Here is a 16,577-nt window from a genome sequence, read left to right as displayed (position 1 = left end):
CACCCCTGAACGTACTTTTCAAAAAGATTTTATTTTGAAGTGATCTCTGTGCCCAAGGTGGGGCTCAAACTCACAACCTCGAGATTATGAGGTTACGAGTCATCGCTCACAACTGAGCCAGACAGGGCCCCAGGCCTACTCCTCAACAAGAATTAAGTGAAAAGGAATCCTGAAGGCCATTGAGGTGGTGCACTCTCAGGAACAGGCCAGGCCCCTGGGAGGCCCTGCAGGGGTGGGTTCTAGAACTTGCTCTGGTGCACTTGGTGGTACTGGCTGTCCAGTGGGCAAAAGGTCCTTTTCATTCAGGTCCGTTCTCCTTGTGAAAGGAAACTGGAGCACTAGCATGTTCCATTTTACCGGGTGGCTGCCTCTTGGGGCCAAGGCCTTTACAGGAATTTGGGGTGATGGCTTTGGAGGTGGAGCCCCTAGAGAGGATTGGAATAGGGGAGACTGCAACCGGACCAAGCAAGCCTGTGAGACAACAAACCTTGCTGGGTGGTCTCTCATAGGCTAGGAATTTGGAATTCTTGGTTTGCCTTCCTTGGCCTCCCCCACACCCACCTGCCCCATTCAGTGCCCTCCCCCTCTTCTATTTTTTTTAAATCCCCCTTCTTTTTGATATAAGTAAAACTTCCTTTAAGCTGAGAATGTATAATTAGAATAGAGGGCATTTGGAGTGACTGGTATTCCTAGCCAACCAGGGGCCCCAATGTTGTTTAATAAAAGCTTGGCTATTCCCATCCCCGATATGGTCAAGGCTTTTTCCACTCCCTTCTGCGGAATGCCCATCCCCCCTCTGAGGCCTGGAGAGCTACAACTCACCCTGGGAGGCCTGGCTCAAATATCACCCCCTTTGAAACGCTCCAGGATGCTGTTCTGGCTGGGCGAGTTGCCTTTTCCTAGATGCTCCCCCCAACTCTAGATTCATGTTGGTAGCAGAGTGAGAAATTGGTTGGGATCTGGATCTTCCCTTCCTTTGTCCTGTTTGGGAGTTCCTAGACGGCTAGGATGGGGCTGTGTCCTTGTCTCCTATCTCAGTCCCAGGAGTTGGAGGGGCTTTTCATAAATATTCGGGGAATCAAGTGATCAGATCACAATGTTTCACTGTCCTTTCTGTTTCCTCATCTCACTGGCTATTCCCTGTCCCCATTTTGCCACCTTCTCTTCCTCCACCCCCAGATGGCAGTAACAACTGGGTCCCTTTTTTGTCAAGTGCACTGATCATCTACATTCAATGGGGGCAAGTATCCTTGCTATCCATCAAAATGCCTCTCCTTAGATCCACAGGCCACCTACCCTTCCTGTCCCTGACTCTCTCCGCAGGGAGGGGAGAGCTCCTCCCCAGTGTGTGGGGGTACACTCTCCTTGGTTGCAGTGCCTGTATTCCCATGAGGCCTGGATGGGCCCCAGCACAGGATGGAGCTTGGCCACATGTCACCAGGACTTAGCAGGGACACACTAGTTCCTTTGTGAGGAAGGGGTGGTGGTGGGATGAAGTGGGATGGGGGTGGGGCTTCATGGGGGATCCAGTGCTCGGAGAGCTTCCCAGGCACGTCCCCAACAAACCATGGAAGCAGCAGTGTTATCCTTGATACTTTGGTGAGAGGAAATGTTCCCAACTGTAAGTGCAGTACGGGGCACAGTACAATGAGGACAACGGGACAAAGAGGTAGATTTTCAAAGATTTTATTAAAAAACAAAATAGATCCACAACCCTAAAAACAACACAGGTAGATTTCTTCCCACCCCCCGGTCTACTGATCAGTTCCCCTCCCCTAAGACTCCATGTGGATGGTCCTGAGGCCCAAACCCTGCCTCTGGGCTCCCCCCACCCCGCAAACCAGTGACCAAAGCATCACGTTTTTCTCCAGCGCCTGATGTCTCCTTTAAGAAAATAAAAATACCCCCTCCCTGACTTGCTTAAAAATAATTTTCGAAGATTAAAAACGGCATTTGTGTGTTTTTAAAAAATAAACACTTTAAATGCTGGAAATCTCTTTCTTCCCCTAGGCCTAGCTGAGGCCTCTGGGGTGCCTGCCTTCCTCACCCCAGGAGGCCAGCTGCCACTTGGTGCCCCTTGGAAAATTTCAGGAAGTAATTTCTTCCAAATTTCCCCTGCAGTCACAAATTCCACACGCTGCTCGCATAAACACGCTGTCTTCATTACAAGCACTGCTCCTTGGCTCTGGAAACCTGATCTCTTTTTGTCAACTAGACCACATGCTTCAGATTCCCTGCAAACAGGAGAGAAAACAAAATTCAAATTCAGGTAACATATGTGAATTATACCTCAATAAAGCTGTTTTTTTTTTTTTAAAGGACTTGCATTTTGGGGCTTGTTCTCTTGCTGCTACTAGGAACCCAGAGATCTCAACATATGAACAAGCCCAGGCTAGCCTGCTGTATGGTGGGAGACATACGGCTCAGTTACCCTGGCAATTGCCAGTTACCCACTGGATGAGTGAGTGAGGCCTTTGGCAGCCAGCTGGTGGCAGAACCAGGTGGGTGAACCCAGCCAAAGCCAGCAGAAGAACCGCCTGGCTGAGCCCAGCCCAACTGCCAATCCACAGAGTCATGAGCTAAACAAATGATTATTTTAGGCCTCATGCTTGTGGTGCACACAGGCACACTCCCTCACCCCCAACACAGTCAACTTCTTAGACTTCACACTTCACTAACTGTGTCAAATCTTCCTCCACCCTCCTCCTTTCTTCCTGGCTTAGCTGTGCACAACCCTCCTAGCATTTTCTCTTGTGACCACGTATGAAGTATGAACTGGGGGCTTTCACCTGCCCTTGGGCCAATGAGTCTTTCAGGGAAAAGGGAGCACCTGCAATCCTACAGATCTGAGCTCCACGAATGAAAGATGTGCTCACTTGGTCTCTTTCTCCTTGCCCCACTTGCCCAAGCAACACTGGGCTCTACACCCTGTTGACAACTTGTTCTCTGAATCAGGAAGAATGCACCATGAGGGCAGGGACCCAGGTTGTCTTGTGTTTTCGCTGATTGCCAAAGTCTAGCACAGGGCCTCACACACAGCAGGTGCTCAATAAATGGCTGCATACATGGAGGGAGGAAGGAAAGGAAAAAAGCAATCAGCACCCACTTGCCTATCTAGTCTTACTTATTTGTTTATTTAGAGTTTATTTATTTATTTTAGTAATAAAGTTTATTTCTTTCTTTTGTCGTCTCAACACCCAACAGGGGGCTTGAACTCAGAACCCTGAGATCAAGAGTTGTATGTTTTTTTTGACTGAGCCAGCCAGGTGGCCTAGTTTTAATTTTAATTTTAAATTAACATGCAGGAAAATTGATTTGTATGTGCAGGTCTATGATTTTTTCATACACATGTAGATTCATGATACAGAACAGTCCCATTACATGCCTCCAAAATTCCCTGTGTTAGCCCTTGGCAGTCACATCCTCTCCTTTGCTTCTTACCACCTGGCAATCACTGACCTATTCTCATCACTCTAAGTGTTGCCTTTTTGAGAACGTCATATGAGTGGAATAAAAAAAAAAGTGTATAACCTCTTGTGACTGGCTTTTTTTCATGCAGCACAATGCCTGGGTGTATCATGAAAACTTTCATGTGTATCAACAGCTTATTCCTTTTTTTGGGGGGGTGGTACTTAACTTTTTAATTTTTAAATTATCATAGATTTATAGGAGGTTGCAAAAACAATGTCAAGAGATACCCTTCATCCTGTTTCTCCGAGTGACAACACCTTTTATAATGATCATTTGATATAAAACCCAGGAAACTGACATTGGTACATCACAGACCACATTTGAATGTCATCAATTTTACACCCACACCCACACACACTTGTGTGTGTGCATATGTGTCTGTGTCTGTAAGTGTATAGTTCTCTACAGTTTTGCACATGTAGGTTTGCATAATCCCCATCACAAGAAGATACAGAACTTCATCTGTCACCATAAAGAGTTCCCTCCTGCTACCTTGTTACGGTAATTCCCCTCTAATCCCTAACCCCTAACAACCATTACTCTGGTCCCCGGTTTTATAATTTTGTATATAGCCTTTTGAGATTGGTTTTATTCATTCAGCATATTGCCCTGAAGATCCATCCAAGTTGTCATACGTTAAGTTCATTCTTTTTTTTTTTTTACCACAAGAGTAGGATTCCATGGTTTGGATGCACCAGAGTGTGTTTAACCATTCACGAACTGAAGGGTATCTGGGTCGTTTCCAGTTTGGGGCTATTACACAGAAAGCTGCTGTGAACATCCGTGTACAAGTTTTTGCATGAACACAGCTTTTGTTTCTCTGGGATAAATGCCCAAGAGTGCAGTTGCTGGATTATATGGTAGCTGCACGGTTTTTTTTTGAAAACTGTCAAACTGTTTTCCAGAGTGGTCATACCATTTTGCATTTCCACCAGTGATGTATGAGGGATCTAGTTTCTCAGCAAGTTTTTCCTTTTTTTTTTAAAAAGAGATTTATTTATTTATTTGAGACAGAGACAGAGAACACGAGCAGGAGGAGGAGGAGTAGCAGAGGGAGAGAGAGTATCCACAAGCAGACTCTCTGCTGAGTGCAAAGCCCAACAATGCGAGGCACGATCTTGGGACCCTGAGGTCATGACCTGAGCTGAAACCAAGGTCAGCTGCTTAACTGACTGAGCCACCCAGGCCCCCCATTTATCAGCATTTTTGTCAGCATTTGGTGGTGTCACTAGTTTTTATTTTGGCCATTCTTATAGGTGTGTAGAGATCTCTCACTGTGGTCTCCATTTGCATTTTCCTAATGGCCAATGATGTTGAACATCTTTTCATGGGCTTATTTGCTATCTATATATCCTCCCCATGTCTTTTGTTAACTGGATTTTTTTTTATTACAGTTGAGTTTGGAGAGTTCTTTATATATTCTAGATACAAAGCTGCTGTTAGAGATATGATTTGCAAATATTTTCTCTCAATATGTGACTTGTCCTTTCATTCTCTTAACTCTTGCAAAACAAAAGTTAATTTTGTGGATCATGTCTTTGCTGTTTTAAAGCCTGAAACTCATTGTCTCTGGACAGTTTTTTATTCTTCATCTCTTAGTTCAAGCCTCCTCCACATCTAATGAGTTGCCAAGCCTAATCTCCAGATGCCTCTCAACTCTGCCCTCTCCTTCCTGTTCCACTGTCTCAAACTTAGTCACATCTCTCATTAGTCAGATCACTGGTGCTCCTGCCTCTGCAGTTGTCCCCCACACAATCGCAAGCTATGATCACATGCCTTCCCTGCTCCCCAAATCCTTCAGCAGCTCCTCACTACCTACAAATGAAGTCCAATCCCTTAGCTTAAGGGTGCCCCATCCATACTTTCCCATTTCCATGGGGGCCTTTGCAACAATACGTTGCCTCTGCTGAGGAAAATCTACAGAGGATCCTGATGCTGAAGCTAGGGGTCCTTCTGACACTCCGTGTAGCCAGAGCTTGACAATAAATGAGTGACTTCATGGATAAACAAAATTCCATGTCCAAGTATTCCAAACACACATGTTCACAGAAAGGAAAGGTGGGTGCTGTATCCTTTGTTGCTCTGTCTCACTCTCCAGTTACATTTGGAGGCAATTAAGAAAAACAACAGAAATAATTTCCGCCAAAAGTGGATGATGAGCAATATTGAGTTTGGGTAACAATAAAAATGTAAGCTTAAATAATGCCTATTGTTTCCCCCTCACATCTAGCTTTTCCAACAGTGGGTGGCAGCCTGAGAAAATTCTAAAGGCCGGCATGGTCTGGAGCCTGGGGAGACACAGAGTACAGACCAGAGGAGGAAAACACAAATGTTTATAGAGGCCAAGAATGCACTGTATGTGAGTCAAGCGGATTAGGGGCAAGATGTATGGAGCCTTCTTGAGCCTTTATTCTTTTTCTTATTTTGAGTCATGACATGAGTATAAGAAATAGTTCCCTTTTTTCTTAATTCTATTACAAAAGAAAACAAAACCAAAGCAGTGTAAATGAGATGACAAATGAAAATTCACACTTGGGGGCACCTGGGTGGCTCAATGGATTAAGCATCTGCCTTCAGCTCAGGTCATGATCTCAGGGTCCTGGGCTCTAGGTCCATATCGGGTTCTCTGCTCAGCAGGGAACCTGCTTCTCCCTCTCTCTCTGCCTGCCTCTCTGCCTACTTGTGATTTCTCTCTCTTTGTCAAATAAATAAATAAAATATTTTAAAAAAAGAAAAAAAAGGAAGTTCACACTTGGCCTAGGGTAGAATATACAAGAGGGAACAGTGGGGCTTGTGGCACAGAGGATGGCAGGAGTTCACGAAAAGGGCAGCAGCGACCTAGTCCCAGACACTGACTACTGTGCAGGAAGGTAGGTCCAGTGTGGCCAGATCTTTCCATTTTCCAAGAGAAGGCAGAAATTTCCATTTGTGTGCAAAGTTTCCACCATCTTAAATGCAGATAACTGCTTCACACTTTTTTAAGATATCAATATATGAGGCCAAGTGAAACAATTTTGGAGGCAAGATGTGGCTCATGGGCTCCAGGGTTGTGATCTCTGGGACAGTTCTGACTTAGACCTCAACATCCTCAAATATCCTGGTTTGGACAATACATTGTATAAGAAGGAGTACCGAATTGGGACTCAGGAGGCCAGTGTTCTATTGATTCATTGACTGACTGACTGACTCATTTGTTCATGCATTTATTCAATAAACATTTATGGACTAACTATTCTTTGCCAGGCACTAGGTGCTGGAGAGAGCGCTGTCTTTAGTCCTTTTTTTTTTTTTTTGGAGTTAATAGACTTTATTTTTAGAGCAGCTTTAGATTTACAGAAAAACCGAGCAGAAAGCACCAAGACTTCTCAAATCCTCCTGCCTCTTGCCTCCCCTGGAAGGCGGTGTCCACCCTATTATCAACATTTTGCATTAGCATGGTACATTTGTTTTAGGTGATGAATGAATATGGACATGATTATTAAGTAAAAGTCCATAGTTTATATTTGGTTTCACTCTTAAGTGTTGTACAATTCTATGAGTTTTGACAAGTGTAGAATTCACCATTACACCTATTCGTGCCTTCCTTCCTTTCCCCAAAGCCTTGGCACCCACTGACCTATCTTTCTAGTTTTGCCTATTTGAGAATGTCCTATGGGTGGAATCATAGAGTACTCAGCCTTTACAGACTGTCTTCCTTGACTTAGCAATACGTGCTTAAGTTTCCTCCTTGTCTTTTTGTAGCTTGAGAGTTCATTTGTGTTTTGTGCTGAAAAATATGCCATTGTCTGGCTACACCATTGTTTGTTTATCTGTTTGTCTACTGAAGGACAACTTGGATGCTTCCAGGTTTTGGCAATTATTAATAAAGGGGACATAAATATTCATATGCAGGCTTTTGGGTGGGCATGAGTTTTCAACTTATTTGAGTAAAGAGCAAGGAGTACAGTACAATTGCTGGATCATATGTTAAAACTCTGGAAGAACCTTCCACTTGTCTTCCAAAGTGGTCATACCATTTGGTATTCCCACCAGTAATGAATGAGAGTTCCTATTGTCCCACATCCTTGCCAGCATTTGGAATTATCAGTGTTCTGGTTTTTAGGTATTCCAATAGACATACAGTGATAGCTCATTGTTTTAATTTGCAAGTCCATCCACTTCCCTCCATCCTTCACTGCATTAAGCTTACTCCAAACCACTACCACCCTTTGTGTGGACAGCTTTAATAGTCTCAAAATTGGTATCCCTGTTTCTATCCTTGTCCCCTACAACCTATTTTCTACATAGCAGGCAGAGTGTCTAGTTAAGACTTAGGTCAGAGCACATCACTCTTCTGTTCAAAATCCTCTATGGCTGCTAATCACACCTGGAATCAAATCCAGTTACCAACCCTGCAGGTTCTGGGGCCTGTCTCATGTATCCTACCAACCACCCCTCCTGCTTAATCTGTTCTAGCCACATGGGGCTTCTTTTTTTTTTTTAAAGATTTTATTTGTTTATTTGACACAGAGAGACACACACCCATATGCAGCAAGAGAGGGAACACAAGCAGGCTTCCTGTCGATCAGAGAGCCCAACATGGGTCTCCATCCTAGGACCCCGGCATCATGACCTGAGCCGAAGGCAGATGCTTAACAACTGAGCCACCCAGACGCCCCTCATGGGGCTTCTTTTTGTTGCTAGAACACATGAGTCATTTTTCCTCCACAGGGCTTCCCCCGCTGTTTGCACTTGCTGTTCCTTCTGCCTGAAATGCTCTGTCCCTGGATATTCCCATTTCTTTCTTTCTTTTTTTTTTTAAGATTTTATTCATTTTTGACAAAGAGAGATAGTGAGAGAGGGAATACAAGCAGGGGGAGCTGGAGAGGGAGAAGCAGGCTTCCTGCCAAGTGAGGAGCCCCATGCAGGCCTCGATCCCAGGACCTTGGGACCATGACCTGAGCCGAAGGCAGATGCTTAATGACTGAGCCACCCAGGCACCCTGGACATTCCCATTTCTGACTCTTCTCATTCAGGTCTCAATTCAAAAGTTATATCTGAGAGGCCTTATGACTGCCCCATCTATGTGGCCACCTCTCCACTCTCCTGCCATCACTTTCTGTCACGCTATCCTGTTTTATTTCCTCCCATGCACTCAGCACGCTGAAAACATCTTGTGTATTGATTTTGATTGCGTTTGTATCCCTTCACAAGCCCTGTGAGGGAACCCTTGTCTGTCATGTTCATCACTCTACTGTAAGCACCCTCGACAGTTCTTGGTACATGACAGGTGCCCCAGAAATATTCATTAAAGAAATGGACATCTGTGGAGCTATAGAAGCCGCAGATAAAGCACTTCCCCATTCAGTTCACAGAGGCTTAAAGTTTGGTCATTGCTCTTAAGGCTGTTATAAATGTGGTTGAGGTGAGTCAACATAGGCTTACAAAGGAAGCGTCCATGCCACCAGGCTAAGTGGCAATTGAGTTCTGAAGACAAGAAGTGTCATGGAAGTTTGGAGGAATGCTAAGGAACCCCAGCACCCTTGGAGGCTGAGTGGCACCACAGAGGAACAGAGAAGAAAATTTAGGGCTGTTGAAAAGTGTTTCCCAAACTTCCACTGTATGGGTGCCCATTTCAGGAATGCTATCCTATCTACTTAACATCTGTATTGATAGTAACAATATTTTTCTTTGTATCATTTCACTTTAAAAATTTTAATACTGGGGCGCCTGGGTGGCTCAGTTGGTTAAACGCCTGCTTTCAGCTCAGGTCAATATCCCAGGATCCTGGGATGGAGCAGGGGTCAGGCTCCCTGCTCAGTGGGGAGTCTGCTTCTCTCTCTCCCTCTGCTTGCCGCTCCCCCTACTTGTGCACTCTCTCTCTCTGTGTCAAATAAATAAATAAAATCTTCAAAAAAATTTTAATACCTTTTTGGGTCTCATCTATCCTAAGTAGTAGTAGGTAATCGTCATCATCAAAAACAGACTTGAGGGCGCCTGGGTGGCTCAGTGGGTTGAGCTGCTGCCTTCGGCTCAGGTCATGATCTCAGGTCCTGGGATCGAGTCCCACATCGGGCTCTCTGCTCAGCAGGGAGCCTGCTTCCTCCTCTCTCTCTGCCTGCCTCTCTGCCTACTTGTGATCTCTCTCTGTCAAATAAATAAAATCTTTAAAAAAAAAACAGACTTGATGTGCTTAGTAGATTTTGTTTTATTTTTTAAAAGATTTTATTTACTTATTTGAGAGACAGAAATAAAAAAAAATACAGAGAGAGCACGAGTGGGGGGAGGGGCAGAGGGAGAAGCAGGCTCCCCTCTGAGCAGGGAGTCTGACACAGATGCGGGGCTCTATTCCAGACCCCTGGATCATGACCTAAGCCAAAGGCAGACGCTTAACCGAGGAAGCCACCCAGGTGTCCCTGTTTGGTATATTTTAAAATATCCACTAAAATGAATACAACTATTAAAATAAAAAATATCTTTGTGTCACCTCAAACTGTCTCTCACCCCAAGGGGCAGGAGGCACATTTTGAGAACAATCACTGCAGGGATTGCTCTGGGACAGCTGGTGCCCAGGCTTCTCTGCTGATTCTAGTATCTGCGAATCTTGGACTGTGCCCTCCCCAACTCTGATCCCCTGCCATCCAGCTCCCTCAACCCAATCTGGTCCCCCATCTCTGTCCCTTCATTTCATAAGCCTTTACTGTTGTCTGCATTGGGCGGGGCCCTGTGCTGGGTGCTGAGGTCACAGGGGGAGAGCAAAACATAGTTCTTGCCCTCAAGAAGTTCTCAGTCTAGTTGGAAAGGCATATATACAGACAAACACATCATAGTCCATAACAAGGTGACAAAATACCAGTCTGTACAGAGAGCTCAGGACATACAAAGAGGGTGTGGAGGGCTTCACAAAGGAGGCAGCATCTTTAAGGGCAAAGGGGGAGAGAATGTTCTAGACACAACTATATATACAAAGGCAACTGCAAAGTTTTTGTGGCCAGAGCACAGGATGATGGGTCAGGGAAAAGGGCAATGAGGTTGGAGAGGTGGCCAGAGGTCAGGCCATCAAGGACCTAGAAGGCCATGGCCTTATCCTAGAGGCCATAGGGAGCTGCTGAATGATTTTAAGATGGGGAGGAGGCCCATGTAGCTTGATCTAGGGCTAGAGCAAGTTTTCTAGTTGCTGCCTCCTCACAACCATGTTTGGGGGTGGATCTCACCCTCTACCTGGGAACAATGGCAGAACAAAAGATTTCTGTGAAGCCTTGGTCATGTGCTGATATGGAAGGCTGATTCAATTTTAGCTCTTAATTGTCAACTGTATTGCTTGCCTTGGAATGTAGATCCCTCCTGTCATCAGAAAGCCTTTCAATGACAATTAAGTATAACCACCAATTACCACTTGTCTGCTACTGACCTGAATTAGAACCTGAGGCTGTGGATTAATCCCACCAAACTTCTGGCATTTACAGGATATCTGCACTTAAAGGATATTACCCTGATGGCTAGGGTGCTCCAGTCTTAGCTTGCAAGAGACTACTGCAATCTCAAACAGAATCGAAGCAATTTCTAAAATAGCTTATGATTCATTTTTTTCTCCCCTCCTGTGCCTAAATCTGCTGGCTCCATGTGGAGGGATAGGCACAAGTAACTGTAGAGGTGACATCACAGGAGTGGGCTGCTTGTCTGCCAGCCAGCCTGTGGAGCCTGGCGTGGAGTGGCTTATCTGCTGGGCAATCCCTCCCAGCCGTTTTGGAGTCACAGTTCCAGGTTCCTTGGTCCATGTGCTTTCTCCATATTTCTTTTTCAGACAAGAATTCTGGGCCGGGAAATCCAGGATAATGGGAATAGCAGTGGCAGGAAGAATAATACAGCCTTACATCTGTATAATGCTTTAGAGTTGTGAAATCCATTTGCTCCATTTTGCTCCACCCAAACACCAGTGGGATTTTAGTCCTGAACTGGAGATAAATCCTCCTTCTCTTGCACAAAGGAGGTAAATGCTAACATTCCCCATTTGCTTCAGGGCCCATCATGATTAGGCCTTGGATACCACCAGAAGGTCAGAGAGACTCCTTTCAGTGTCTAGGTGCTTCCTGTAAGATATATTTTCCAGCACAAATTGCCTGGCAGGCACAATCTATTAACTATGCCATCCTGATTGAGCCAGCAAGTAGTGCCAGTCTCAGCACTGCCAACTCCTTCTGTACACCCTGGTTTACAGTCCCAATGGTCTCAAAGACCTTTACTGGAGCCAAAGGCATGGCTGTTAACTGTGGAGCCCTGAAGGTAGGGTGTGTCATGAACATCTGGAAGTGCCAACAGCTGCCAGAGCAGCTCAAGGGTCTGTGAAAGGAAAAAGTGGAATCCGAGTCATATTAGCCACTACTGTGGATCCTGAAGTGAAGGGCCATCGAGCCCAGATACGAACAGCTGAGGCGTAGGGTGAATGGATTCTTTCCTTGAAGGAGCCGGAAAAATAGTTCTGCATGGATCTCATGTTTGCTCTGTGATGTTCCAACACCCGGTCCCAGCATAGTTTGTTGCCCCCAGTGCTCTACTGCTACACTCAGCATGAAAAGTCTCACAGCCTAGCTTCCCTCCCCTGTCACCAGCATCATGGCTGCCAAGCTGGAGACTAAACCGGTGACATACTCTTGCTGGGCCGCCATGGTTTTAGATTAGAGTTCAGTGTTGCGCGCATGCGCACGTGTGCGTGCGACGCCTGTGGTTGGAGTGAGCCACAGGCACTCACGAGTGTTGCAAGAGTGGCGGGTAATCCTGCTGTTGCTGCTGTAGGTGCTGCTGCCATCGCCACCGCGCCGCGAATTCAGGATGATCCAGTGCAAGACATAAATGCTGGTCAGTGCCACGAAAACGTCATCTTCGTAAACCTAGATGCTGTACTCAGGCCATTCTGTCGGAAATCTTGGCGGGGTATAAAAGTGACCCTTTTGAAAGTTGAATCTGCAAACTTATATGTGGAAAGTGACTGGCAGAACAGAACATCATCACCTCCAAAGCAGAGAGGCCTCCCAGAACTTGTTTTCCAGCTCATGGGGGATATGTGCGCCTATGAAAATAGATTAAGGATCACTGCTTCGGCCTCTTTTAGAGATGTGAATAAAAAATCTTGGCTTGGGATTGCCTCCTCTCTGGTTGACTGATTTTTCAATTGATTTGTATTTATTAGCTAATGAAATTAAAGTTGTAAAAATGATAACAGAAACACAATAAATCTCCCCCACAACTGGCTGTTTCTATGTCACTATGGTACATTCCTCACTTTGATTACTTCAAAGTCTATTATTTTGTTCTCAATTATTCTGTTTTTCTGGCACTGGAGAAAATCAATTTGTTTTATTTTCTCTTATTCATGCACTCAATTATGCTCTTCGGGCACATTTAATCACTTTGATGTTTTCATTTTATGGCCCGTCTCTAGGCACTTCAGCTGCATTGCTGCCAACAGGCAAGCAGGACTAATTTGCATGTCACAATAGACTTGAAATTCTAACTCAATTTCGAAATCTTTATGAAATCTCCCTCCAAAATATGCTTGGAGCTGCAAAGAGGCAGAAGGATGTGGGTAAACCAGAAGCCTATAAAAATGCTTTCCTTTCTCAAAACACCGAGAGCTCTTTGGTGGCCTGACTGGAGCTTGGGGATGTCCTGGTCCAGGTGTAGCAGAGGAGTCTACAGGATGGGATGTCTGTAGAGCTTCCGCTGGGACTCTGTGGTGAGAATCCTGCAAAGACTGCCCCTCAGCATCAAGGCCAGAGAGGCTGGGCCTGCTTACTCTGGCATAAAACGCCTATCAGCACTGCTGGATTTGGCAGCTGTGCTAAAGACAGCACCTGAATCTCAGTTGGTTAAAGGGCCTCCGGGTAGACTGAGGGAATTGTCAACAGTAAGGCATTCCAGAACTCTGAGTGTTTTACCTTATTTTCTCTAATAAGTTCTTTTTTTAAAAAAAAAATAGAAAAATGCAGTTTATTTTATTTTATATATTTTTTAACATTTCAAGTTTTGATTTATATTCTAGTTAGTCAACATACAGTGTAATATTAGTTCCAGTAGTAAAATTTAGTAGTTCATCACTTACCTATAATAGCCAGTGCTGATCACTACAAGTGCCCTCCTAATCTCCATGACCCATTTAGCCCATCCCCCAACCACCTCCTGCCATCAGCCCTCAGTTGTTCTCTGTAGTTAAGAGTATCTTCTCTAGAGGTGCCTGGGTGGCTCAGTGGGTTAAGCCTCTGCCTTCAGCTCAAGTCATGATCTCAGGGTTCTGGGATGGAGCCCCACATCTGGCTCTCCCCTCAGCAGGGAGCCTGCTTCCTCCTGCCTCTCTGCCTACTTGTGATCTCTCTGTCAAATAAATAAATAAAATCTTAAAAAAAAGAGTATCTTCTCTAGTAAGTTCTAACCTCCTTTCTGATCCCTGATTATTTTAGAGCTAACAGCTGGAGGGGAATAAGTGATATAACTGCTTTAGGCATGTACTTTGGGCAAACAGGAAAAAAAAAGCTTAATTAAACACATTAGAGGCCTCCAAGTATTCTTCAAAATTTCTTGGTTTGGGGGCGCCTGGGTGGCTCAGTGCGTTAAGCCTTTGCCTTCGGCTCGGGTCATGATCTCAGGGTCCTGGGATCAAGCCCCAGATCGGGCTCTCTGCTCAGCAGGGAGCCTGCTTCCCCCACCCGCCTGCCTCTCTGTCTACTTGTGATCTCTGTCTGTTAAATAAATGAATAAAGTCTTTAAAAATATTTCTTGGTTTGTTGTATACTAAAACCAGCAACTCCATCAGGAAGAAGGAAAATTCCATATTTCCTCTTCTAAACCTTGGGCATGACCTTCAATTTCTCAGGTGGAATTCCAGCTCCCTTCCTTGTTCTGTGACCTTGTACAAGCTAATCAACCTCCCTAAGCCTCATCTGTTGAATGGAGCTAATAACATTATCTACCTCAGAGACAGACTTGCTTCCCAAACTTCAATACTGCCAAGAAATTTGTCATATTTATATACCACTTATGTGGAAACCTCTCTCATACCAACTCTGTTTAAAAAAAAAAAAAAAAAGCTTGGGGCGCCTGGGTGGCTCAGTGGTTTGGGCTGCTGCCTTCGGCTCGGGTCATGATCTCAGGGTCCTGGGATCGAGCCCCGCATTGGGGTCCCTGCTCCGCAGGAAGCCTGCTTCCCTCTCTCTCTCTCTCTCTCTCTGCCTGCCTCTCTGCCTACTTGTGATCTCTGTCTGTCAAATAAATAAATAAAATCTTAAAAAAAAAAGCTTATCCTAAGCAATGATATCTGTGAAATCATCAGATTTGATGTGTCAGTTATATTTCTTTCCAATACACACTAAAACATACACGGCTGACCCTTGAACAGCATGGTTTGAACAGCATGGGTCACTTATACATGGATTTTCTACAGTATAGTGCTATAAAAATATTTCCTCTTTCTTATGATTTTTGTAATACCATTTTTTCTCTACCTTACTTTATTGTAAGAATACAAAAACACTAATTCAAAGGGATACATGCACCCCTATGTTTATAGCAGCATTATTTACAATAGCCAAGCTATGGAAGCAGCCCAAATGTCCACTGATTGATGAATGGATAAAGAAGATGTGGTATATATATATACAATGGAATATTATTCAACCACAAAAAAACTGAGTGGCTCAGTCAGTTAAGTGTCTGTCTTCAACTCTGATCATGATCCCAGGGTCCTGGGAAGGAGTTCTACATCAGGCTTCTTACTCAGCGGGGAGTCTGCTTCTCCTTCTGCCCCTCGCCTCACTTGTGTTCTCTCTCACACACACAAATAAATAAATAAATAAAATCTTAAAAAAAAAGTATTACCATTTGCAACAATGTGGATAAAGCTAGAGAGTGTGATGCTAAGCAAAGTAAGCCAGAGAAAGACAAATACCATATGATTTCACTCATATGTGGAATTTAAGAAAGAAAAGAAATGAGCAAAGGAAAAGAAAGGGAAACCAGGAAACAGATAGTTAATTATAGATAACAAACTCATGGTTACCAGAGGGTAGGTGGTGGGGGGATGGGTTAAATAAGTGATGGGGATTAAGGAGTACACTTGTGATGAGCACTGGGTGATGTATGGAACTACTAAATCACTAAATTGTATACCTGAAACTAATATAACACTGTATGTTAACTAATGGGAATTAAAATAAAAACTTAAAGAAAAAAAGAATATAGTACACAAATACATATACAAAATGTGTGTTAATTGTTTATGTTTCAGTAAGTTTTCTGTCAACAGTAGGTTATTAGTAAAGTTTTGGAGGATTTAAAAGTTATATGCATTTGTGTCCACCCAGGGACACCAAAAAACAAAGACAAAAATTTAAAAGAACCCAAATAAATAAAAGTTATATGTAGATTTTTCAAGTGTGTAGGGTGTTGGTGCCCCTAACTGTCACATTGTTCAAGGGTCAACTGTACATCAAACATACCAAATTAATTCCTGCCTTAAGGTCTTTGATCTTGCTCTTCTCTTTATCTAGAATGTTTTTCACCCCAATTTTTGCAAAGCTCCTTCCCTTACTTCATTAAGCTCTATTTCCAAATGTCACCTCCTCGGGGAAGGCTTTACTGACCATCTACCTAAAATAGCAACCCACTGGAATTTATCAGTAACCAACCTTAAATATTTATTTGTTTATTGTCTATCTTCCTCGCTAAAATGTAAGCTTCACGATGGGCAAGGCCTATACCTGTCCTATTTACATCTCTATCAGCAGTGCCTAGAATATTGCCTGGCACATATTAACACCAAATATGTATTTGCTGAGTGTATGAAACATTAAAATAAAAAATTAGCAGTAACCAGGCTCCCCTTCCACCAGAGAAAGCAGAGTGGAAAGCCAGAACTTTTATCCCTTTTCAATGGCAAGGAAGTTTACCCACTGCTATCAGTAGAGACCACATGGGGGGCAGTAACAAGGTTCCACTCCCATTCCCAGCCAGGGTGGCATCAGTGGAGTTCTAATGGGGAACCTGAATTTCCACTCTTGCCCAGCAGTGAGGAGGTGCCCCACCTCCCTCCAGGCTGTCTATGGCAGCTCAATGGGGAACCTAGACTTTTATCCCTA

General features: G+C 44.2%; 1 protein-coding gene across 3 annotated transcripts in view; it reads right to left on the bottom strand.

Annotated features, from left to right (window-relative positions):
• Positions 1–1,670: 1,670 nt before the first annotated feature.
• HDAC8 (histone deacetylase 8) overlaps positions 1,671–16,577 on the bottom strand; it is a 225,920-nt gene continuing 211,013 nt past the window's right edge. For all 3 annotated transcript variants that reach the window (XM_082716195.1, XM_082716193.1, XM_082716197.1), the window contains one exon: positions 1,671–2,234. In XM_082716195.1, coding sequence (XP_082572321.1) covers positions 2,212–2,234 — 23 coding nt within the window. In that variant the 3' untranslated portion in view covers positions 1,671–2,211. The remainder of the gene's footprint in view (positions 2,235–16,577) is intronic.

The sequence above is a fragment of the Mustela nivalis genome (assembly GCF_964662115.1).
Source record: "Mustela nivalis genome assembly, chromosome: X".
Lineage (NCBI taxonomy): Eukaryota > Metazoa > Chordata > Mammalia > Carnivora > Mustelidae > Mustela > Mustela nivalis.
Note: the sequence above shows the minus strand (reverse complement) of the source record. Positions and strands in the feature narration are given on the sequence as shown.